The 24,497-nt window shown below is 43.8% G+C and overlaps 1 protein-coding gene across 1 annotated transcript; it reads left to right on the forward strand.

Moving 5' to 3' along the window:
* The first annotated feature begins 3,639 nt into the window (after nt 1-3,639).
* LOC123935827 (ubiquitin-like modifier-activating enzyme 1) lies at nt 3,640-22,622 on the forward strand. The gene is made up of 26 exons (XM_045996632.1): nt 3,640-3,751; nt 5,378-5,494; nt 5,618-5,676; nt 5,778-5,946; nt 6,042-6,176; nt 7,175-7,281; nt 7,547-7,637; nt 7,749-7,881; nt 9,344-9,441; nt 9,525-9,671; nt 9,801-9,977; nt 10,106-10,210; nt 10,300-10,380; nt 10,770-10,925; nt 13,185-13,350; nt 13,464-13,660; nt 15,528-15,592; nt 15,816-16,011; nt 18,312-18,386; nt 18,521-18,710; nt 20,711-20,799; nt 21,007-21,099; nt 21,226-21,417; nt 21,907-22,008; nt 22,115-22,215; nt 22,362-22,622. Exons 2-26 carry the CDS (start codon nt 5,378-5,380, stop codon nt 22,495-22,497), a joined length of 3,177 nt encoding a protein of 1,058 aa, XP_045852588.1. The 5' UTR covers nt 3,640-3,751; the 3' UTR covers nt 22,498-22,622.
* Nucleotides 22,623-24,497: the final 1,875 nt, after the last annotated feature.

Below are 24,497 nucleotides of genomic sequence, written 5' to 3' on the forward strand. Positions count from 1 at the left end.
TACACAAAAATAAACTCAAAATGGATGAAAGGACAAATGCGAGACCTAACATCATAAAATTCTGAGAAAATAACATAGGGAGTAATCTCTTGGGCACAGACCTTAGCAATGTGATGTGTCCTTAGGCAAAGGAAACAACAGCAAAAATAAACCATTGGGACTACACCACACTAAACATTTTTGTTTCACAAAGGAACCCTCCAATAAAATGAAGAAGCAGCCGACAGAATGGGAGGGGACATTTTCAAATAATATATCTGGTAAGGGTTAATATCCAAAATGTACAGAGAACTCTTCCAACTCAACACCAAAAATACTACTCCTCCAAATAAAGAGACAGAGAGAGGAGCTGAATAGACATTTTCCCATAGAAGACATACAAATAGCCAACTGGCACAGGAAAAGATGCTCAACATCACTCATCATCACGGAAATACAAATCAAAACCACAATGAGATACCGCCTCCCGCTTGTCAGAATGGCTAAAATCAACAACACAGGAGACAACAAATGTTGGCTGAGATGTGGAGAAAAGGGAACACTTACGTACTGTTGGTGGAAACGAAAACTGGAAAATGGTATAGATGTGGAGGGCATTATGTTAAGGGAAATGAGTCAGAAAGAGAAAGACAAATGTCATATGATTTCCCTTATATGAGAAATCTAAAGAGAGCTAACTAACAAAAAACAGAAGAGAGTTGTAAGTACAGAGAACAAACTAATGGAGGCGATTTGGGCAGATGGGTAAAGCAGGTGAAGAGGATTAAGACATAGAAAAGTCCAATCATAAAATAAATATACCACAGGGATGAAAATTATAGCATAGGGAATGTAGTCCTTATTATAATAATTTTGTATGGTGATAGAGGGTAACTATGCTTATCTTGGTGAGTACTGTGCAATGTATAGAATTGCCAAATCACTGTATTACACACCTGAAACTAATATAATATTGTATGTCAATAATACTTCAATAAAATAAAGTAGGTATCTATTCAAGAGAAAAATTGTAAGTGAAAGTCTAAGCAGAATGGATGATCCAACTGTATGCTGTCTAAACCAAATGGCAGAGTCAGACTAACAGATTCAGCTCAAAAGATGTTATAAAAAGTTCCGCGCATGTAGTAACCAAAGGCATGCAGTGGTGGATATATTGTTAGCAGACAAAGCAGACTTTAAGTAAAATATTTTACTACAAAGAAGGACATTATATACTGGTAAGAAGGTCTACCTGTCAAAAGATACAAGAATTATAAACATGCCTACCTAACAACAGAGTTCCAAATATCTGAGTCAAAAACAGACAAAATTTGAGAGGGAAATGGTTAACTATATCCAAAGAGGGACACAAGAACAAAAGGTCACTGGTGAACTAGAAGATATAAACACTATTATAACCCACCAGGGCTAACAGGCATATACAGAACACTACCACCACCAATAGAATACACATTCTTCTGAAATGCACATTCAGTATTTCCCCAGATGGGCCATATGCTAGATCATACATAAATTTCAATAATTTAAATGGATTGAAATCATAGCAAATATGTTCTCTCGCCACAATGGAATGAATCTAGAATCAGTAATGGAAGGAAATTCTGGAAATTTAGAAATATGTGTAAATGAAACAACCCATCCTTAAATACTCAGTGGGCCAAAAAAGAATACACAAGGGAAATTAGAAAATACCTTGAAATAAATGAAAATGAAAACACAATATGTAAAACAGCATGGGGTGCAACAAAAGCAGTTTCAAAAAAAAAAAAAAAATTGTAGCTGTAAACGCCCACATGAGGAAAAAAGATCTCAAATCAATTACCCAAACTCACATCTCAAGAAACTAGGAGTAAGAAATTATAACCACAAGACAAAAAGAGATTAAAAAAGAAAAAAAAAAGAAAAAGAGGAGAATAACAAAGGCTAAGATGTAAATAAAAATTAGAGAGAGTAAACAGAGCAGAGAAAATCAACAAAAGTCAAAAGTTGGGTCTTTAAAAAAGTTAACAAAACTGACAAACATTAGGTTAGACGAAAAGGGGAAAAAATAGAGATGACTCCATTACTAAAACCAGAAGGAATAAGGACATCACTAGGAACTTTACTGAAAAAAAATTAAAAGACTATACTAGGTATACTTATATGTCCACAAATTACTTTTTAAAAATCTGATATGAGTTTAATATCCAAAATATATAAAAATCACTAAATATATCATCACTAATCAGGTCAATAACAACAACAAAAAAATAGCAGAGAATCTGAATAGACTTTTTTTTTCCCCCAAAGAAGATACATAGATATCCAACAGACACATGAAGAGATGCTCTACATCACTCATTGTCAGGAAAATAGAAATCAAAATGTCCACAGATTTCTTAACGTAGATAAAATATCCAAATTACTAGAAAAACACAAGCCACTGGAAACTTTTTTTTTAAACAGAAAATTTGAATAGATCTATGACAGATAAAGAGATTGCCTTGTTAATCAAAATTTCCACAGGAAAGGGGGCCGGGCAAGATGGTTTTTAGGGTTAATTTCATCAAATGATTCCCTAAGGTCCTTAATGGAAATATATTTTCGATACAGGGTTTGCCATCTTGTAGCAATCAGTCAATATGACATTTATTATTATTCATCAGAAATGCATTGGGTGCTTAACATGTGCCTTGAGTTTTGTCACATCCTGGTGCCTTTGATGATCTAGTTAGCATCTGTGTTTCTTGTTTAATGGGCACTGATAACATTGATCACTTTGCTTTCCAGTATCCCTCAGAAAGCGTGTTTCAAGGCCTTATAATGACACAATGCCTAGAAGCGAAGGTTTCTGAGATGACTGGGTACATCCTCACCATAAATAATCTTTGTTAGCATGAAAAAACTGAGTTTTACATAAATAAATATAAAAGTAACGTTTCATGGTATAAGGCGACGTTGTAAAGTTTTTAGGTAACAACGTTCTTTTCATTTTATTATGTTTTCACATACGTACTATTTCAAACTTCATGACTCATACTGAGGTAAAGTGACGGATGTTGTTATCACAGTTGCTCAGAAGGGGAAAGTGAGGCACTGGTCTGTAGTCAAGTGTGCAGTTCAGGGGTTGGAGTGGAAATCGGTCTGTTCTGACAGCGGATTTGAAATTGTAAAGGCTTAAATTCCATGGCTCAAAACCTACGAGTCATTGTGGGAACCTTTATCACGGCTTCAGTTTGTCGCCTGCTTGCTCGGTCCGTTTTTCGGCGCGGACTTGACCTGACTTCTGTGTTACACAGTGCCATGCATAATTCGTGAGCGTGAGCAAAACACGGGAGCTTTACGTGAACTTTGCTATTTTCCATGAGCTTTTCAGTGCCGGAATTATGTGTATACTAACTTATACCCATTTTACCCGAGGCAGCCACCAGACGGAGTGGCGCTCCTCCTGCCCACAGCCGGCGGCGTAATGAGTCGCACAAAGGCTGCTGACGTCATACGTGATTCACAATGAGGCGCGACGGGAGTAGCACCAAACGACTCTTTTCAACCTCGGGCTCCGCGGCTGCCATCTTGTTTCGGCGGTTGAGGTAAAGGAGGCCTCGTTCGTGGAAGGGACTGCCAGGAGAGGGGGAAGGCTGTGGCAGTGTGACTCTCCGCTAGCCAGTCCGCGGGGACGGAGGAGGACAAGGAGGGCGGCTGCTGGGCTTGCTTTGGCTGCGTGAGGAGTGGGCGGCGGGGCGATCCGTGGACGCAGCGCTGGTAACTAAGGGTCAGTGAAGGCGCCTCCCTGGCCCGGGGCGTGATGCTCTGGGACTTTGCTGGGGCCTGAGCTGGGTCTCTGTGGCGGCAGCCTATGGGCTGATCCTGGGGCGGGCCCCACGTTTGTTTTTAAGAATGTGACCTAGTGTTTCCCAAGGCCCCGTACCAGCTTTTAAGTAAGTTTCAGGTCAAACGTACCTAGGCACAAATCTCATTCCTTTGCAGACAGAGCGGCTAAAGTCAGCAGTTTGAACGTACCTAGCGAACATATGCCATCAAGGATTTTAAACCAAAATTATCCATTCGTCTGCCAGCACTTCTCACAGCCTCCAAGGGGACCAGACCGTGGTCTCGGAAGTTCTATTTGACTTCCATTTCCCCCAGAAAAGGTTTTTGAGGAACTTTGTTTTCAGACGGCCCATCGCTTGCTGACATCGTCTTCCTGGTCACCTTGCAAAGCTAAAAACACGGACCAGACTATGCAGAGCATCTAGGCCTGGCGCTCTGTCAGAGACTTCTTCCTCACATCTCTCATCATAGCTTCTTCTGCCAGAGATCCTCCGGATCCAGCGTTTCTATTCAGATATTTGTTGCTTTGTTTCTACGTTCGACTTCACTACCCAGTCCTAAAGACGTCTTTCTTTCTGCATCCCCTTCTAGACCCAGCATTTGTAATTAATGGCCCACCTCCCCTAACTCCTCAAGACCTTAGCCTCTTCCATGAGAAACTCCTTTGGGCCCCGCATTGCCCTTCAGTGACAAGCCCTCCGTATCTACTTTTGAAGAGTCTCTTTCTTTGTGGTCCCAGCATTCTTTCCAGATAACCCTGATCTATCTTCCCTGCGAGCCTCGTCACTGGCGAACATCACACAGGAACTGTTTGCACAAAGCTGTCCTCCATCAGAGGATTCTCCCAGTGCCGCCCTCACTTCCATAAGTATCTGCCCCTATCGATTTGGGTCCTAACCACCTCTGTCCGGTACAAGTCTTCCCAGCCTCATCCGAGGCCTGTCTGTGAATTCAAAAGTCAACAGCTGCCGTAGCTTCACTCAGTGTCCCTTGACTCCACGTCACACATTGTAGTCTTCCCTGAGAGCCTTTCAGGTGTTCCCTCAGGTGCCCTCACCTTCTGCTTTCTGCTTCGTGGGATTCCTTACCATTATCAGATATCCCCTTCCCCATGATTTCCACCAGAGTAGAGTGCTCTCCCAGCATCTACTGACTGTGTGCGCTCAGAGTTACCGACTGACCAGAGAACTTCAGATTCTAGCGAGCCTCTTCTCAGTCCTTTCGGCCTGAACCGTCTTGTCTGTCTGTCTTTCTTTCTTTCTTTCTTTTTTTTTTTTTTTTTTGCATTCCCTTGGAATGGGAAGTGAGGGAGGCATTCCAGAGGTTAGCAGGAATGGAGCTTAAAGAGTTAAACTGGCACTCTCTTACCATCCACCCTGCAGCTGCATCTGAGCTTAACCTCCTCTTTTCACTTCCTCACAGCAACCCCAACATGTAGCATCTCTTCTTTATCTTTCTCTTCTTTAAAAAGCGCTGCTAGTAGTTAAGGCCTTCCCTCCTCCAAACTTGCCACCAACAAGAAAGGCTACCCACCACAGAGGGCTCACCTCTAGCCCTTTTCTTTCAGATGTCCAGCTCGCCACTCTCCAAGAATCGCTGTGTGCCTGGGCCTGATCCAAAACCAAGTTGTGATTGCCCTTCTACCTGTTCAGCAATGTTTAACGTGCCCTCGGGACCGACCAACGTGAGTATCTTCTCCTTAAAGACTCATAGGTGGGGTGCAGGGTGTAAGAGAGTGCAGTTTGTTAACTATTTAAGTTCCTTTCTTGCTAAGCCCCGGAACGTGTTTTCCCCTCTTCATTCCTAGGGAATGCCAAAAAAAGAGAGGGAAACAGACATAGATGAGGGTCTTTACTCCCGACAGCTGTAAGTCTGGCTAAGTATGGGGATGTGGAGTGGGAAGGGGCACAGAAAAGATGGTATTGATTCCGTCAAGTCCTGACCCAGACTCTCTCCCAACCTGGCAGGTATGTGCTTGGCCATGAGGCAATGAAGCATCTCCAGTCATCCAGTGTACTGGTATCAGGCCTCCGGGGCCTAGGGGTGGAAATTGCCAAGAATATCATCCTTGGTGGGGTCAAAGCTGTCACCCTGCACGACCAGGGCACTGCCCAATGGGCTGACCTCTCCTCCCAGGTACCTTCCTCTTCCTGGCTCCTTTACTACCTTTGCCAAGATACCACCCCCCCCTTGAGCTTTGCATTTACTTCTCTTCCTATACCCTGTTGTAGTTCTACCTGCGGGAGGAGGACATTGGTAAAAACCGGGCTGAGGTATCACAGCCCCGCCTTGCTGAGCTCAACAGCTATGTGCCAGTCACCGCTTTTACTGGTACCCTCACTGAGGACTTCCTTAGTGGTTTCCAGGTACCTTGCTGCATCGTGCTTCTTGCCTAATTTTCCCAGATTCTGTTTCTGCTTGGTCATTTGAGGAGTTACTAAATAGACTGTCCCAGTGTTTAGGTTTCATGGGGGGAGCCTCAGAGATGTAGGCAGGAATTAGATCCTGGATACTGTCCGGTGGGGGGGGCGGGGTGGGTGGATCTCACAGCTTTTCAGAAGGGAAGGAATGGCCAAATTCTGTGATGCAGTGTTTGTGAACACTGAACTCTGAAGCAAAATACCTTGGTGGGTGGGTATCTCGCTCTTGCCGTTGCCTGGCAGTGAACAAGATACTTAGTTTATCTGCCTTTATTTTTGTATCTGTAGAATGGAAATAATAGCAATAATGACTTCAAAGTTTTTGTGATGGTTAAATACTTAGAAGAGCAGTTGGCACAATGGAAGTTCCAAATGTGTGTTTGTTAAACAGCTAGACTGGAAAGAGGGGACTGTGGGTACTGATATACTTGTGTAGGGTTTCCCAGAGGAAATGGATAGTGAAATTCCTGGTGTAGGACTAGGGAACAACAGACACAAATCCCCACAGACCAGATCTGAGCAGGTATTTTATTTATTTTTGAATTGAAGCAATTGAGGGTGGAATATGGGGGCATAAACTTGGACTTTGGGACCAGAGTATGATTCATTTTTGTCTCCCCTGATACTGTTAGGTGGTGGGAAGGCAGGGTTTTGTGTTTGTCAAATAAAAGAGTTTGTTGGTCTTTTCAGGACCTCTTTACCTTTCTTATCTGAGTCTGGGGAATCCTGTTTCCCATCAGTGAGCTTGCTCTCACTGAGCGTGACACAGATAGATACTTTATAAATAGAAGAAGACTGAGCCAGCAAAGTTTACATTCCTGACACCCCACCAGTGCTGGACTGCGTGACACTTCACCCACCCCAGTCCGCGTTTCTCCTTTATTTTCTTAACTCTCCTGCACCCCACTGCCAAGCCTTGTGTCTGAGCCTCCTTCTCTGTATAGGTGGTGGTCCTCACCAACACTCCCTTGGAGGACCAGCTGCAGGTGGGTGAGTTCTGTCATGGCCATGGAATCAAGCTGGTCGTGGCAGACACACGTGGCCTGTTTGGGTGAGTGCCTGCCTCTCACTTTCTCCCAAGCACCTGCCAGGCCCAGGCAAGATCCTTTTGCTCCCACTGAACTCATACTTCTCCCAGCCAACCCAAGCCTAGGTTTTGATTTTGTATATTTAGCTTTCCTTATTTGGCATGAGTGCCGTCTCATCGCCAGAAGAAAGGGGCTGAGTTTGCTTAGCAGCTACTCACTGCATCTTGAAGGGCTCATAGAGTACCTGGATGCACAGGTTTTGGGCTCTAGCCCTGTTGTCTCCTACAGGCAGTTGTTCTGTGACTTTGGAGAGGAAATGATCCTTACAGATTCCAATGGGGAGCAGCCTCTCAGTGCTATGGTATCTATGGTTACAAAGGTAAGGAGATCCACCCCAAGGGTTCTGGCAGGAAGGTGGGCAGCAGTAATTCTCCCTGTCTCCTCATGGTACCCGGAGCCTACCCCTGAGGCTTACTTTTCTTTGAACTAGGATAGCCCAGGTGTTGTCACCTGCCTAGATGAGGCCCGGCATGGATTTGAGAGCGGTGACTTTGTCTCCTTCACAGAAGTCCAGGGCATGGATGAACTCAATGACACCTACCCCATGGAGATCCAAGTCCTGGGTATGTCAGGGCTGGGCACAAGAAATGATTGCCTGAACCAAAGGGAGTGCCGTGGGCTGATTGAGAGGCCAAAATGTGACACACAACTGTAGCATGAATTAGACCAAAGGCCAAGAAGAGATGCCTTTCGAAACCTGAGCTAACATTTAGGAGAGATGTGTCCTTGGGACCTTACCAAATAGATGTGAGCTGAACTATAGAGGCAAGCTTATGCCACTAGTGTTTGATTTTATTTCCTGCTTAGTTGTTCACTGTATCTCTTTTTGCTTGTTTGCCTTAGAATTTATAATACAGAACTTTATATATATTTAGTGTATAGTCTCTAAGTAACACTTTATCACCTCATGTAAAAAAAAAAAAAAAAAAAAAAGCCTTACAACAGAATATTCCCAGTTCCTGGTTCCCCATGTGTATTTTCTCTCTGTCATAAACTCCTCAATACGTTTGCTTGGATTTAAAACCTATTGCTTTAAAGAGAGTTGAGAGGCGTCTGGGTGGCTCAGAGGGTTAAGCCTCTGCCCCCAGCTCAGGTCATGATCTCAGAGTCCTGGGATTGAGCCCCCATTGGACTCTGCTTTCCCCCCTCTCTCTGCCTGGCTCTCTGCCTACTTTTGATCTCTCTCTCTATCAAATACATAAAGAAAATCTTAAAAAAAGAGAGAGGGACTTGAAAGAATTAAGAAAATAAGGTTTTTTTGTGTTTTTTTTAAATCCATTTTTTATTTTCTGTCGATCCAGATTTTACATCTAGTATAGTTTTCTTTCTACCTGAGGGATGTCCTTTACCATTTGTTGTACTCATGAGATTTGCTGGTGGTGATTCGTTTAGTGTTTTAGAGATTTAAATGTTCTTTACTTGCCTATGTTCTTGAAAGCCATTTATGTGGACATTGGAATTCTGATTTGACAGTTTTTCTTTTCTTTTAGAAGATGTTGCTGTATTGTCTTGCTTCCATTATTTTCCACCAGAAGTATGCTTTCATTCTTTTCTTCGTTCCTTATGTATGTCATGTGCTCTTTTTCTCTACCACTGATGATTAACAATGTATGTGATCATGACAATGTACCTTAGTGCATTTTTCTCCAATTTCTTTTGTTTGGGTTTATTTAACTATGTTATTTGTCGGCTTACAGTTGTATTGGGTTTGGAAAATTACTGGCCACAATTTTTTTCAAAATATCACTCCTTCTTCTTGCCTCCCCTTTCTATCCCTCCCGTCCCTTCCCTTCTCTCCTCATCCTCTACGACTTCCAGAACTCCAATTAGGTGCATATTAAGCTACTTGACTTATTTTGTGTTTGTTTGTTTTCCCTCCCTGTTGTATTTTGAATAGTTTGTTTTAGCGTAGACTGGGTCAAGATCGATTTTCATTCTTGTTTTGATGGTGCTGTTGGTTCTCTGTGGTGGGGTAGGAGGAATGGTGGTTGAAGTAACAGACACTCCGTTCTTTTCCTCCCTTAGGTCCCTATACCTTTAGTATCTGTGACACTTCCAGCTTCTCTGAGTATACCCGGGGAGGCATTGTCAGTCAGGTTAAAGTACCTAAGAAGATCAGCTTTGTAAGTATGTGTGGAGGTGGGCTGTAGGGTTCTATACCTCTAGGATTTTCACTTCTCTGGTGCTGATATCCCACTCTCCACAGAAATCCTTGCTAGCCTCACTGGCAGAGCCAGACTTTGTGATAACGGATTTTGCCAAGTTTCCTCGCCCTGGTCAGCTGCACATTGGCTTCCAGGCCCTGCACCGCTTCTGTGCTCAGCATGGCCGGTCTCCTCGGCCCCACAATGAGGTAGATGAGTGGGCAAGCCAGCCGGCATCTTTGGCCCAAAGCCTCACCTGCTCTCCCATCTACTGTCTCTCTGTCTCATTCCCACAGTTGGCCTGACTGGTCCTCTCTTGGCCCTGTTTGCCTTTCCAGGAGGATGCTACAGCTCTGGTGGCCTTAGCCCAGGCTGTGAATGCCCAAGCCCTGCCAGTGGTGCAGCAGGACTCCCTGGATGAGGACCTTATTAGAAAACTCGCATATGTGGCTGCTGGGGATCTGGCACCCATAAACGCCTTTATTGGGGGCTTGGCTGCCCAGGAAGTTGTGAAGGTCAGTGTGGGTAAAGAGGGCAGAGCTGAGCACAGACCAGGTACCCTCCTGATTCCATCCCTGGCTGTCCTTCTGGGTCCGATTTTCATTAAGCACTGATGACCTCCCATTTCTTACCATCTCCTCAGGCCTGCTCTGGGAAGTTTATGCCTCTTATGCAATGGCTGTACTTTGATGCACTTGAGTGTCTCCCCGAGGACAGGCAGGCCCTCACAGAGGACAGATGTCGCCCGGTATGTGAGGGGGTCCCCATGGGGAGCGTATTATTTGGGGTCTCTGCAAGGCAGCTCGTCTCTGATCCTCCTCCCTTCACGTGACACAGTGCCAGAACCGTTATGATGGGCAGGTGGCTGTATTTGGCTCAGACCTGCAAGAGAAGCTGGGCAAGCAAAATTACTTCTTGGTGAGTGATGCCATGGTGGACCAGCCAAGTCATCTTTACTTGCCTCTGGCCAATCTTTTCTAGAGTCTCCTGCCTCACAAGGGAGGGTAATTGGTTTTGTGCCCTCATCTCCTCCCTTTCTCCATTTTCCTCACACACAGGAAAGCCTGATAATGTGCCTTTATTCTGCCATCCGGGGCCTTCTTTCTTAGATGACAGTCTAAGAAATCCTCTAGGATTTCTAGCCACCTAAGAGATTACATAACTTAAAACATTCAAATCCTCTAGGATTTGAATATGTAATACAGGACCCCCTTACCCTTTCTCAGTATCTTCAGGGGAAGTGAGGACTAACAGGTTTCTTTGCTTTGCTTTCACTCTTTGTGTCTCTCTTCTTGGCAACCTCTCAGGTAGGTGCAGGGGCCATTGGCTGTGAACTCCTCAAGAACTTTGCCATGATTGGTCTAGGCTGTGGGGAGAATGGGGCAATCACTGTTACAGACATGGATACCATTGAGAAGTCCAATCTCAATCGACAGTTTTTGTTCCGGCCCTGGGATGTCACGGTGAGTAGTTACACCTGGTAACTGGATGAGCTGCTTCTCTCTCTTTTCTCCTATATTTCTTGTCCTTAATCTTAGTAGCTTAGGTCTTTTTGTCTCTATTTTTCTTTCTGCTTTTCTCTTCTCTCTTTTTTTCTACCACTCATTCTTTCTGCAGATAATTGAATACTTACCATGTCTTTACATTTCATTCATCATTTTATACATACCCCCACTTTTTTTTTCCTCCCTCAATCTTGGAGGATCAGTATGAGAAGTCTTCTGTGTTATTTCTGGCTACTCAGAGTCTTTTGTTTCATTTTGTCATCCTGCTATTCTGCACTGCCCTAGATATTTGGAATGCATAACATAGCAAAGGAGAGCTTTCTGCCTTTGTCTAGTGAGAAAAGACTGGAGGTCCACAACACTTTTCATCAAGTCCCCAAGGTCATAATTGTTTTAAGACTACCAAGACATCATTTGACATTTTACTCTTACTTTGTCAGGTAAAATTTCGATGGTACTTTAGGAAGACTTCCCTAACTCAGAAACTCCCCCCTCCCAACTGAAGAAATGCAGAATGGTACAAGAGAGAGCAGTACCTAAGGATCCATTCAAAGCGCAAATCAAACCAGTAGATAGTGGTACAGATTGAAGATCTTACCTTGCATCTCCACTTTAAAACACTGTTATTCTCAGGTTTTGATTTTTTTTCAATATCAACAGTTATCTGAAAATGCTATTAAAATATTATGTAAAACTGAGTATTTCCTCTGTTATACATTTAACAGATTGAAATGTGGTAGAGAAGAGAATCCAGCTGCCTCCTAAGAGATTACATAACTTAAAACATTCGTAAAAATGTACATATAATTTGGATTTTGTGACTGACGTTTTTGTATTGGAAAACATTTTTCATATTTATATTTCTACTGTGTAATGGAATCATTCCATTTTCAAATCAACGAATAACAAAATTTTACCAGTTTAAATTTTTTTAAAAGATTTTATTTATTTATGACAAGTAGGCAGAGAGGCAGGCAGAGAGAGAGAGAGAGAGAGAGGAGGAAGCAGGCTCCCTGCCGAGCAGAGAGTCCATTGCCGGACTCGATCCCAGGACCCTGAGATCATGACCTGAGCCGAAGGCAGAGGATTAACCCACTGAGCCACCCAGGCGCCCTTAAATTTTCTTTTTAAATTATGTTAGTCACGGGGCGCCTGGGTGGCTCAGTGGGTTAAGCCGCTGCCTTCGGCTCAGGTCATGATCTCAGGGTCCTGGGATTGAGTCCCACATCGGGCTCTCTGCTCAGCAGGGAGCCTGCTTCCTCCTCTCTCTCTCTGCCTGCCTCTCTGTCTACTTGTGATCTCTCTCTCTGTCAAATAAATAAATAAATAATAAAATCTTTAAAAATAAATAAACTATGTTAGTCACCATACAGTACGTCATTAGTTTTTGATGTAGTTTAAATTCCTAGCACAGGGAATTCTTGTAGCTGTAGCCGCACATAGAAGATGCTCTTCTTAAGATCCTTATTTTGAGGATGGATGCAATAAACAGTAATTTACAATAGCCAAGTACATGGCTGATGTTAAGATGGTGCAAAGTACAATGAAACATGAAAAACCAGGATGAGAGGGAAGTGCCATGGAGAGTGGTTTGCAGTGTGGTAAAGGAAGTCCTCAGTGGAAGGGTCGCATTTCCTCAAGACTTGGATGATAGAGAATGAGAAAGTAATTTAGGAAGCAATGTGTTGGGTAAAGGTAACAGCCTGAGCAAAATTCTGATGTTGGAATAATAGCTCATTGGAACAGAGAGGTCATTCAGAAGGGACCATGGTAGGAGATGAGGCTGTAGAAGTAATATGGGCCAATTCATACCCTAAGTGAAAGTGGGAGCTAGTGGAGGGTTTTGAGCAAAAGAAGAATGTGACCTGACTGACTTGGGCTTTCAGAGTATACTGTTTATATTTGTACAAGGACCTTGGCTTTATCTGGGTAACGGCATCCCAGTTCTGGATGTTGTTAAGTCAAAAGCAGTGAATGTTGCAGATACTTGATCCGTTGTCTCCTACTTGGTTTATTGTTCCTTTTCTGCTCCCCCTCGGGCCTGTTTGTCACAGCCTCAGCCATGTGACACTTGTCAGGCTGCTGCTAAAGAAGGGAGCCTACTGAACTCAGAGTGTAGATCTTGCCCACCATTAGATAAACCAGTTGTCAGAACAACTCTCTAAAGGTTTATAGGGTGAACATATGAATGACAGCTCCTCCTCCACCCCTACCCAGAAACTGAAATCTGAAACAGCTGCTGCAGCTGTGCGCCAGATAAATCCGTACATCCGGGTAATGAGCCATCAGAATCGTGTTGGCCCTGACACAGAGCATATCTATGACGACAGCTTCTTCCAGAACCTTGATGGTATTGCCAGCGCCCTGGACAATATGGATGCTCGTGAGTTTGGGGAGGGGGTTAAGGACAAGGGCAGAGTAGTATGTGTGTGTTTGGGGGTGTATCTGTCCTCCTGTCCCATCCTAATGTTACCACCCCGCGTCGTCTTCCCACAGGCATGTATGTAGACCGCCGCTGTGTGTACTACCGTAAACCACTGCTGGAGTCAGGCACACTGGGCACCAAGGGCAGCGTGCAGGTGGTTATCCCCTTCCTGACAGAGTCGTACAGCTCCAGCCAGGACCCTCCTGAGAAGTCCATCCCTATCTGCACACTGAAGAACTTCCCCAATGCCATCGAACACACACTGCAGGTGATCACTTTTGGAGGGAGGGAGAGGTGGAAGGGACAGGCACCTAACAGCCTCTCAGCCACCTGACTTGTCATTCAGGTGATGTAAGTGCCAGTGTAACATGTACCTTTTCTTCAAATCTCTTTCTCTCGTTTTACACCCTTCAGTCTAAGCCTTACTAAATGATTCATTTAACTTAAAAATGTTTAGTTTGTAGACCCAGAGATGGGTATTCATATAATATGTAATGTATTTTACGGAACTTCCATTTGAGAAAAGAAAGTGTGATCTTATATAAACAGATTATATTCTGGCTAAAAACTAAATTCTTAGCATTATCTCTGCTAGTTCTTTATTACTTGTAATATTTAGCCCACTTTTGGATTCCCCTTCCTGTTGCACACCATATGTTTAAGAATCGGCATGTCAGGATGATTCTGTGTCTATAACGTACATACACAACAGTGTACGTATTGTCTAAATGGACAAAGTAAACATACCTATTTAACCAATACCCAGAACCTAACTCAAATTCCACTGTTCTCTGAACCCGAGGATGACCACTGTATTATGAATTATGTATTATGTATTAATTATGTGTTATGATTCTTAATGCAGCCCTTAAAGACCGTATTTCAGAGTATGGGAGTAGGAGGAAGATAAGGAGAAACAGAACTACTTGCTTCACCTACTTGCTTCCAACCCAGCAGTTACCAATAACTGTACCATGGATGTATTTAAACTGATATATTCACTGCAGTGTACCTGTGTCTCCATCTCAGCCTGTGTGTATGCATATGTACATGTACACACGTGTATGTTTGCAGACATATATGTGCGTTTGTGTGTGTCCATACCTGTAACCTTTATTAGATGTTACTCTATTGCCTTGCCGCCCATGCAGAAGGACTATAAAACAAGCTCTTAAAATAAATTCCCTATGTGACTCTTTAAGGACTTAACCTCCTCACATCTCAGATTCCTTATGTGAAAAAAGGGAGGAGAGAAGTACTTCTCTCAAGGGTTTGTAAAGTATTTACCATTTAGTGAGTACTTGGGCACTGTTTTAAGTAAGCTTTTCATACGTACATGTATAGTCATTTCAACATATCAACCCATGAGTTATAGATCCTTCATTTACGGAATATGTTTTCAGAATAAGGATACATAGATAAAGGCATTACCTTGTATGCCACAGCACTGTGGCTGAGCTGGCCTTTGAACCTGGATCTCTAGGTTACAGATCACTTCACCAGTGGCTGTATTTACTGACCTTGTAATTTGCAGAGGGCAAAATTTGTATCTTATTTTATGTCCAGTCCCCCTGACCTGTATGGATCATTCATGTATTATTTTTGGTGTGAGCTTTGTTCTTTCATCTTGAAACACACCACATCTAGAGGAGGGTGTACCTATCTTAAGAATAAGTTTTCTATATATATATATACATCTATATATATATGTGTATGTATATTTTGTGTAACCACTGCCCAGATCAAGGCCATTGGTTTTTAAATTGCGAGGGTAGGACTTTGTAGTTTGAGGGGCACTTTTGAGGGGCTTTCTTCCTTAGTTATCTTGTGATAGCCATATTGTTCCCAATTGCTTCACTCACTAATGGTCTTTTTTTTTTAAATGTATTTTATTTATTTATTTGCCAGAGAGAGAGCAGGCAGAGGGAGGGAGAGCAGGCAGAGGGAGAAGCAAGCTCCGCTGAGCAGAGAACCTGGTATGGGACTTGATCCCAGGACCCTGGAATCATGACCTGAGCCAGAGGCAGAAGCTCAACTGACTGAGCCACCCAGGCATCCAAGCGGATGGTCTTTTAGTGCCTACAGAAGCGCATTTTGTGTCTCAGCCCCATGTAATGTCTTTGCTTTGTCTGCAGTGGGCTCGCGATGAGTTTGAAGGTCTCTTTAAGCACGCAGCAGAAAATGTCAACCAGTATCTCACGTGAGTAATCCTGTCCAAATGTTCTCTCACTTCTGCTCTACATACACGCCAGCCGAGCATACTGTATCCACTGTATGGCTCAGCACCAGCCACATGTTCTGAATCAATTAATGAATGTATAGGCCTCCTGCCACTGGAAAGTCGGGGCCAGCTCTCCATGTAGTTGAGCCCACTCCTGGGGCCTCTGTGTAATCTTGCCCATTTTTCCTCTGATTCCTGTCAGAGACTCCAAGTTTGTGGAACGGACACTGCGCCTGGCAGGCACCCAACCCCTGGAAATGCTGGAAGCCGTGCAGCGTAGCTTGGTACTACAGCGGCCACAGACCTGGGCTGACTGTGTGACCTGGGCTTACCACCACTGGCACACTCAGTACTCCAGCAACATTTGCCAGCTTTTGCACAACTTTCCTCCTGACCAGGTATTACATACTTGCTGAGTTCATTTGGCAGAATGCATTTTCTAGAAGCAGGTAGTGTTCTAAGAGCTCTTGTTACAGCGAATTCAGCTATGGTAGGCACACCAAGACCATTTTAGAAGACCTCAAGAAAAACTGAGCCAGTGCTTTGGGATACCTGGGTGGCTCAGTCGGTTAAGTGTTTGTCTGCAGCTCAGGTCATGATCTCAAGGTCCTGGGATGGAGTTCCGCATCAGGGTCCCTGCTCCACTGGGAATCCTTCTCAACCTACACCCACACTGTCACTCCCCCTGCTTGTGTGTTCTCTCATTCAAATAATATCTTAAAAAAAAAAAGTTTCTCCCTCTGCCCCTCCCCACTCTAAAATGAATAAATCTTTTTTTTTTAAGATTTTATTTAAATTCCAGTTAGTTTTATCATACAGTTTGGTATTAGTTTCAAGAGCATAATATAGTGAGTAATTCAGCACTTCCACGTGATACCCACTACTCATCATAAGTGCACTCCTTTATCCCTGTTACCTGTTTTTTTGTTTTTTTTTTAACTTGGTTCTTTTTTTTTTTTAATTTTTTTTTAATTTGTTTATTTACAGCATAACAGTGTTCATTGTTTTGGCATCACACCCAGTGCTCCATGCAGTATGTGCCCTCCCTATTACCCACCACCTGGTTCCTCAACCTCCCACCCCCCAGCCCCTTCAAAACCCTCTGGTTGTTTTTCAGAGTCCGTAGTCTCTCGTGGTTCATACTCCACTTCCAGTTTCCCTCAACTCCCTATTACCTGTTTTACCCATCCCCCTCCACGTTGCTACTGCTAATCATCAGTTTGTTCTCTGAGTTAAGAGGCTGTTTCTTGGTTGTCTCTCTCTCTCTCTCTCTCTCTCTCTCTCTCTACCCCTTTGCTCATCTGCTAAATTCCACATATGTGTGAAATCATATGGTATTTGTCTTTCTCTGACTTACTCAGTTAGCCTAACAGTCTCTAGTTCTATGCATGCCATTACAAATGGCAAGACTTCATTCCTTTTTTATGGTCAGGTAATATTCTGTTGTATAGATATACCATATCTTCTATCTATGCAGTTATCATTAAATGACTTTGGGGCTGTTTCCATAATGTTGTGATAAACATCAGGGTGCAGGTATCCCTGTGAATTAGTATTTTTGTATTCTTTGGGTAAATAGCCAGTAGTGCAATTGCTAGGTTATAGGGTAGTTCCCTTTTTAACTTTTTGAGGAAACTCCATACTGTTTTCCACAGTGGTGGCACCACTTTCCATTTCCACCAACAGTGCATGACTGTTCCTTTTTCTCCACATCCTTACCAACAGTTGTCGTTTCTTATTTTGTTGATTTTAGCCATTCTAATGGGTGTGAGATTATATCTCATTGTAGTTTTGATTTGCATTTCCCTGATGATGGGTGGTGGTGAACTTTTTTTCATGTGTCTGTTGGTCATCTGTATGTTTACTTTGGAAAAATATCTATTCGTGTGTTCTGCCCATTTTTAGTTGGGTTATTTGTTTTTTGGTGTTGAGTTTTACATTTTTTTAAGATTTTGATTTATTTATACTTAACATTTTTTATTATATTATGTTAGTCACCATACAATACATCATTGGTTTTTGATGGAGTGGTGCATGATTCATTGTTTGTGTATAACACCCAGTGCTCCGTGCAGTGCATTCCCTTCGTAATACCCATCACTGGCAAGGCCACCCCCACCCTCTGAAACCCTGTTTGTTTCCTGGAATCCACAGTCTCTCATGGTTCGTCTCCTCCTCTGATTTACCCCCTTCATTTTTCCCTTTCTTCTCCTCCTAATGTCATCCATGCTATTCCTTATGTTCCACATATAAGTGAAACCACGTGATAATTGTCTTTCTCTGCTTGACTTACTGTACTTAGCCTAAGACTGTTTCTCCCTCTCCCTCTACCCCCGCTCCTCTCCTCAAAAGAAGTAAATAAATCTTAAAAAAAGAAAAAAAAAAGAGTACAATCTGTTCACATTCTAGCTTCATTTGACTTACAGCTAGTCATATATTTTTTCTCTGCATATTAGTATCCTCATCTCTGAATAATGATGACCTAGATCTTGGGAGTTTTTTGAGGATTAATTTGTACTTACTAAGTTATTTAAGTTGGTTTAATGCCTGAAAATTCGTAAGATACTGATAAATAGCTCTGCATATATATCACAAAGTCAATGTCCAGGGATAGTGAGCTGGGACATCTAGGTCTGAGATAAGGAGTCAGGATTGTCTCCTCTCAGGCCCTGCTCCCCAACCCTTTCTATCCTCTTAGCTTACAAGCTCTGGAGCCCTATTCTGGTCTGGGCCCAAACGCTGTCCACACCCGCTCATCTTTGATGTCAACAATGTAAGTCTCCCCTTCCCTCCCTCTATTGTTAACCATTTTATCCTTGGTTGGGGTGGATAGTGGTGGCTGGGAAGAAGGCCTGAGTTTCCAGGGTGAGGACCGATCTGCTCACTAGTCCATATCTTGCCTTCTAGCCCCTGCATCTGGATTATGTGATGGCTGCTGCCAATCTCTTTGCCCAGACCTATGGGCTGATGGGGTCTCAGGACCGAGCTGCTGTGGCCATACTTCTGCAGTCTATGGACATCCCTGAATTCGCCCCCAAGTCTGGTGTCAGGATCCACATCTCTGACAGGGAGCTTCAAAACGCCAGTGCTTCTGTTGGTGAGGGTGCTTAATCCAGTTGGCTCAGAGCACTGTTCCATTTATCTTATGTCCACATTTCTACACTAGTTGTCCTGGTTTCTCTGCTCTGAGTTCCCAGGCCTGAGTTTGACCCATGCTTTCCTGTGGTCTTTGTTTCCTCCAGTGTTAAGATGGGTGATTGAAGAAAATTCTTTCATGTATTCCTCCTTTCTCTTCCCATTTTTCTTTTTCCCATTCTGGCTCTCAGGATTAATTGTACATCTTCTTTCTGTGTGTGTGTTTGTATTTTTGTTCTCCTTTCCTCCATTTTATTCTTCCTCTGTTTTTCAGACTGTTGGCAAATAGTTTTCTTTGATGTCTTCCCCGGGTCAACTCCTTCCTGATCTCCATCCATATCCCCAAGTTCCATCTGTATGTATTTTCAATGTATGTTTTGACCTCCATGTCTTTCTTCATTTCCTCACCAAGGTCTTCCTCCTCATCTTACCATTTATAACTACCCTCCAACTTCCAGCTTCAATCTCCTGTTAGCTGTCCCATATCTGTTGGATACTCTCTAAGTCCGTCTCTATTTTGTATATTTTCTGTATATATCTTTCCATTTTTTCCTCTGTATATTTGTCCCGATCCTGCTCTTTTCCAACTAACTCGTCTCTCTTGTTCCTCTCTGTATATTTCTTTGTGTGTATCTCTAGAGTTGTCAACACTGCATGTATTTCCTTCTAGCCCATCCTCCATACGTAATTTATATCTCTGCCATTCCTATTATTCATTTCACATTTTGATTTTATCCTGTTCACATTTCTCTTCTCTTCCCATTTTTCCCTACTGCTGCTGCTCATATTTTCTTCCCCTCTATTTCTGTTGTGTTACCATTTCTCTCTCCTCCAAGTATCTCCCATGTATGTCTGTGGAACTCTTTAAAATCTCCTATCTCGGGGCGCCTGGGTGGCTCAGTGGGTTAAAGCCTCTGCCTTCGGCTCAGGTCATGATCCCAGAGTCCTGGGATCGAGCCCCGCATGGGGCTTTCTGCTCAGCAGGGAGCCTGCTTCCTCCTCTCTCTCTCTGCCTGCCTCTGCCTGCTTGTGATCTCTCTCTCTCTCTGTCAAATAAATAAATACAATCTTTAAAAAAAAAAATCTCCTATCTCTGTATCGTAACCTACATTCTTAAAGTGTTACAGTAGAAACACCTAAGATTTATAGTGTTAAGCACTTAAAAAAAAGGTTTAAATGTATTTATTCAACAGAGAGAGATCATGTACAGGCACAAGCAGGGGGAGTAGCAGATAAGGGGGAGGGAGAAGGAGCCTCCCTTTGGGGCTTAATCCCAGGACTCTGATCCAAATGTGGACACTTAACCGGCGGAGCCACCCAAGTGTTAACCATTTTTAAGTGTTCTGTTTAGCAGCATTAAAATAAAATCAATGCTGTTGTGAAACATCTCCAGGACTTTCTCACCTTTAAATTATGAAATTCTGTCCACGCTAAAGTAATTCCCCAGTCTCCTGCCCAGGCCCTGGCAACTACTGTTCAGTCTTCTGTGTCTATGAAGTTGGATTCTTAGAGATAAATATCTCATGTCAGTGGCATCTTAAAGTAGTTGTCTTTCTGTCTCTAACATAAAGCACTCTGGCTTTTTGATAGCTGCGTAATAGCCCATTGTGTGGACATGTGACTTCTTTAGCCATTCATTCATGAATGGACGCTTGGACTGCTTCCATCCCTTACATGTTCTGAATAGTGTTACTGTCTACATCCATTGTTATTGCTATTATCTTTGTTCAGCATCTCCATTTATATCTCTTTCTTATGGTCCTACTCCTGTCTACATCTTTCTTTCTTGTGTGGGTGTTTTCTGTTCCACATTTCCCTGCACCCTCAGCACTTTCCCGCAGTGTGTCTCCATGATCTGTCTGATCCTTGAGCTGTCTGAAATCTCTGCCCCATTCTAGTCTCCTTTCTCCTCATACCCGGGCCTGGAATGTAAAGGACTAACATGCCCCTCTCTTCCTACAGATGATAGCCGCCTACAGGAGCTCAAAGCCATGCTTCCCAGCCCAGAGAAACTCCCTGGTTTCAAGATGTACCCTATCAACTTTGAAAAGGTGCTGGGGAGGGTTGGGACCGTCAACAGGGTGGGAACACAGGCTGAGGCATCATAGGCTTCTGTGGGATTAGGCCTGCCAGATTCTTTGGCTGGTCTGCAGTGTGTTGAGGTGCAAATATAGTTGAATCCTTAGTAGCCAAGAAACCTTGTTTTCTTCTCACTCCCTCCCTCTTCCATACTGGTCCTCTCTTCTCATTCACAACAGGATGATAATACCAACTTTCATATGGATTTCATTGTGGCTGCATCCAACCTCCGAGCAGAAAATTATAATATTCCCCCTGCAGATCGGCATAAGGTAATGGTAGTATTTAGAGCTTAAGCTTTCACCCTTTCCCAAGGGTGAGTCTCCCACATTTATCCTCCTCTGTAGACCCTGAACCTCTCTAATGATGGCCTCTGCTGGTCATCTTCTCTCTGGCAGAGCAAGCTGATTGCAGGGAAAATCATCCCTGCAATTGCCACAACCACAGCAGCTATAGTTGGCCTCGTGTGTCTGGAGCTATATAAAGTGGTGCAGGGACACCGGCAGCTTGAATCTTATAAGAACAGCTTTATGAACTTGGCCCTGCCCTTCTTCAGCTTCTCTGAACCTCTTGCCCCACCCCGGCACCAGGTAGGGGCCTGCTTATATGAAAACCTTTGGTTTTGCCCATCAGTGAGTGAGTCTTTATGTATGTGGTGGGTAGGGTGTGCGTGCACCTGTATCCCTGGACAGCTGACTCATAGCAGATGATGCTCTTTGCATGTTTGGGTACCATACTCTTTGTATACCATCTGTCCGTTCATTATACAGTTCTTTGCATTGTGCCAAGTACAAATGTGACTGGCATCTTTGAGAAGTAATGAGAAGGTCAGGATAGTTAGATATTAAATGGGAAGGTCAAGGAAGTAGAAGATTAGTGAAGAAGATAACAGGATCGCCTTGTTGGTAGACACATTGGTCAGAATAAGATTATCACTTGCTTGCACACTGATATGGGGCCCCAGGTGGCTTAGGACGAAAGAAGGTTGTGATTGATCTATCTTAAAAACTCAAGTTCAGTGGTTACGCTAGGATCATCTGGGTTAGCCCATATTAGACTCCCCTGTGTTTGTCCTACAGTACTATAACCAAGAGTGGACCTTGTGGGATCGCTTTGAGGTGCAGGGGCTGCAGCCTAATGGTGAAGAGATGACTCTCAAACAGTTCCTTGACTACTTTAAGGTGAGGTTTTCTACACTCACTCCACCTAGGGGCGGTGATTGTGCAGGTGATTCGTATTCTCCTTTTCTGTGACACTGTTGTCTGTCCTCCGTCCCACCCTCTCCAGACAGAGCACAAATTAGAGATTACCATGCTGTCCCGAGGTGTATCCATGCTGTACTCCTTTTTCATGCCAGCTACCAAACTCCAGGAACGGTTGGATCAGCCGTGAGTTGGCCACTGGGCAGGATGAGGAAGGCCCTGTGTGGGGTGGAGAGCCTTACTACTTGTGGTCATGGCTTTCCCTACCTTCTTCAGCCCCATATGTGTCTCCTCTCTTGCTATGTCCCTGACCCTCTCCTCTCTCTCCCCAGGATGACAGAAATTGTGAGCCATGTGTCGAAGCGAAAGCTGGGTCACCATGTGAGGGCACTGGTGCTTGAGCTGTGCTGCAACGATGATACTGGCGAGGATGTCGAGGTTCCCTATGTACGCTACACCATCCGCTGACTCCCCAGACCCCAGATAGTTTACTTTCAGATGCCTTCTAGTTGTGCCCAAACATGTGCTGGCCAGGCACATAAACTTTACATCCTGTTGAGAACTTTTTTTGTGGTTGCTTTCTCCTATTTAGAGTTGGAACTGTTAATAAAGGCTTATTAACGCAGATGTGGCATGTCCTGGTTTTGGCAATGGCCCATGGCCTGTTTCGTCTGGGAAATGATGGGCTACCTATACCTTTGTTCAGGACATAATTCAAAGAGTTCAGTCCCATCCCAGAAACATGGAATGGGTCCCAAATCCAAGGTTATGAGACAGAGAAGATTAAGTGCAGCTCATCTAATAAATATGAGGTGTGATGATTCCTTTTCCTCCTGTCCTACCTCCTCAAACAAGAGAGAGGCAGTTTTAGGCTACAGAGCAGGTCTTCCTTTGCCCTGTGTTAAATTTCACTCACTTTCTAATCCTATCTTTGCTACCTCCAGCCACCTGCCATACTATTTTGAGATATAGTAGACACCCTGGACCCAGACTGTGGGTCTGAATACTAAGCCTTGCCAATGTGTGTTGCGTTCTCACATACCTTAACTGCTTTGTGTCTCAGTTCCACGTGTGAAAAAAATAAAGGAATAAAGGGTTGTTATGAGGGATAACGGCATTTAATGTCTATAAGGTGGCGTATGGTACGTGTTGTGCCTATGTATACTGTTATCATTTGAGAATGTACTTTCGCTACTCCATAAACTTTTTTTCCTGTAAGAACATGGTCCCATCCCACCTCACTTGATGCATGGAGACCATCCACAAATTGGCTCCATAAGCTCTCCTGGACTGTGATGCCAGGGCCTTAAGATACATTATACACTTACTAATGAAATTATTTTGCAGAGCACATCAACAGAACAAAGGCTTTTCTTGCTCCAGCCCAACCCCTTTCCCTAGGACTCCTTGTTCTTTTCCTCAAAAGCCTTCAGGCCTCCTACCATTGAGGAAAGGGCTTGCTTCTGAGACTGAGGGGGTTTCGTATGTTAAATCTGACAGCAGGAGTCTCCCAGCTGTCCCTACAGATAATGGAAGGCACACACGTCTCCACATAGCAGAAGGCACAGTCTTCTGCTGGCACATCCATACCTGTGTCTTCTTCATTGGTACCACTTGGGTGGTGAAGGATACCACCCAAACCTCACCCAGGACTGTTCAACATTCTGCCCTCTGGAGGATTTTCTTTCACCCCCAGCCCAGGGATGTGCCAGAGAGGGGCTGTGCTGTTGCAGCTGTCTACTTTTAGGTGGTGTCTATGTATAGCGTAGAACTGTCTGAGACCAGGCCTGAGTCTTTCTCAGTCAACCGATCGTAGGAACCCCCTGCGGCAAGCAGTTCAGGCTTTCAGAAGGCAGTGTAGCAAGAGTGGGGATCACAGGCATTTGGGCCACGAGGTCATCTAATTTCCTTGTGCTTTTACAACTTCCTTGGGCCTGATCTCAGGTATACCACTTCCATTTGATGATGCAATGTTGCTGTGCATGCCCAACTTTATGGCCTAATGGGTCAGATAACTCCCCGTTCATAATGGGCATATGAGGTTCCATCATTATTCCACGGTCCAGTTCCTATATGGTAGTCTCTGCTAATGCCCAGTAACAGACCAAAGGCTGGTTCTCAAAGGCAGAGTAAGCATGGCAGGGGTTTACTAAAACATTCTAAGGGACTGTGCTACAGGTCACATGTACAACCCTATCAAAGGCTCCAAAGAGTATCCCTAGCTGCCACAGACCAAGCCCCATTGAGTCTGCTAGATTGTACGTCTCACATACACAGAGCACTTTGCAGGGGTGTCTGGAACTGTTGCAGAATTTTCTGCTGCTGTGGGCTCCTAAAACCAGCAACTTCTTGGGCCACCCAACAAATTGATCAGAGTAACACACCCAAAAGAGTAATTGGCCCTTCAAATTCAGACTCAATAAACATTATGTATCCTTTTTTAGTTAAAAGACAGACCACGTGCAACT

This window comes from Meles meles, chromosome Y, assembly GCF_922984935.1.
Source record: "Meles meles chromosome Y, mMelMel3.1 paternal haplotype, whole genome shotgun sequence".
NCBI lineage: Eukaryota > Metazoa > Chordata > Mammalia > Carnivora > Mustelidae > Meles > Meles meles.

Coding starts and splice junctions, on each gene's coding strand:
- LOC123935827 (XM_045996632.1), top strand. CDS start 5,378: ATGTCCAGCTCGCCACTCTCCAAGAATCGCTGTGTGCCTGGGCCTGAT. Junction 18,711..20,710: donor AAACGCCAGTGCTTCTGTTG/GTGAGGGTGCTT, acceptor CTCTTCCTACAG/ATGATAGCCGCCTACAGGAG. Junction 22,009..22,114: donor AGTTCCTTGACTACTTTAAG/GTGAGGTTTTCT, acceptor CACCCTCTCCAG/ACAGAGCACAAATTAGAGAT.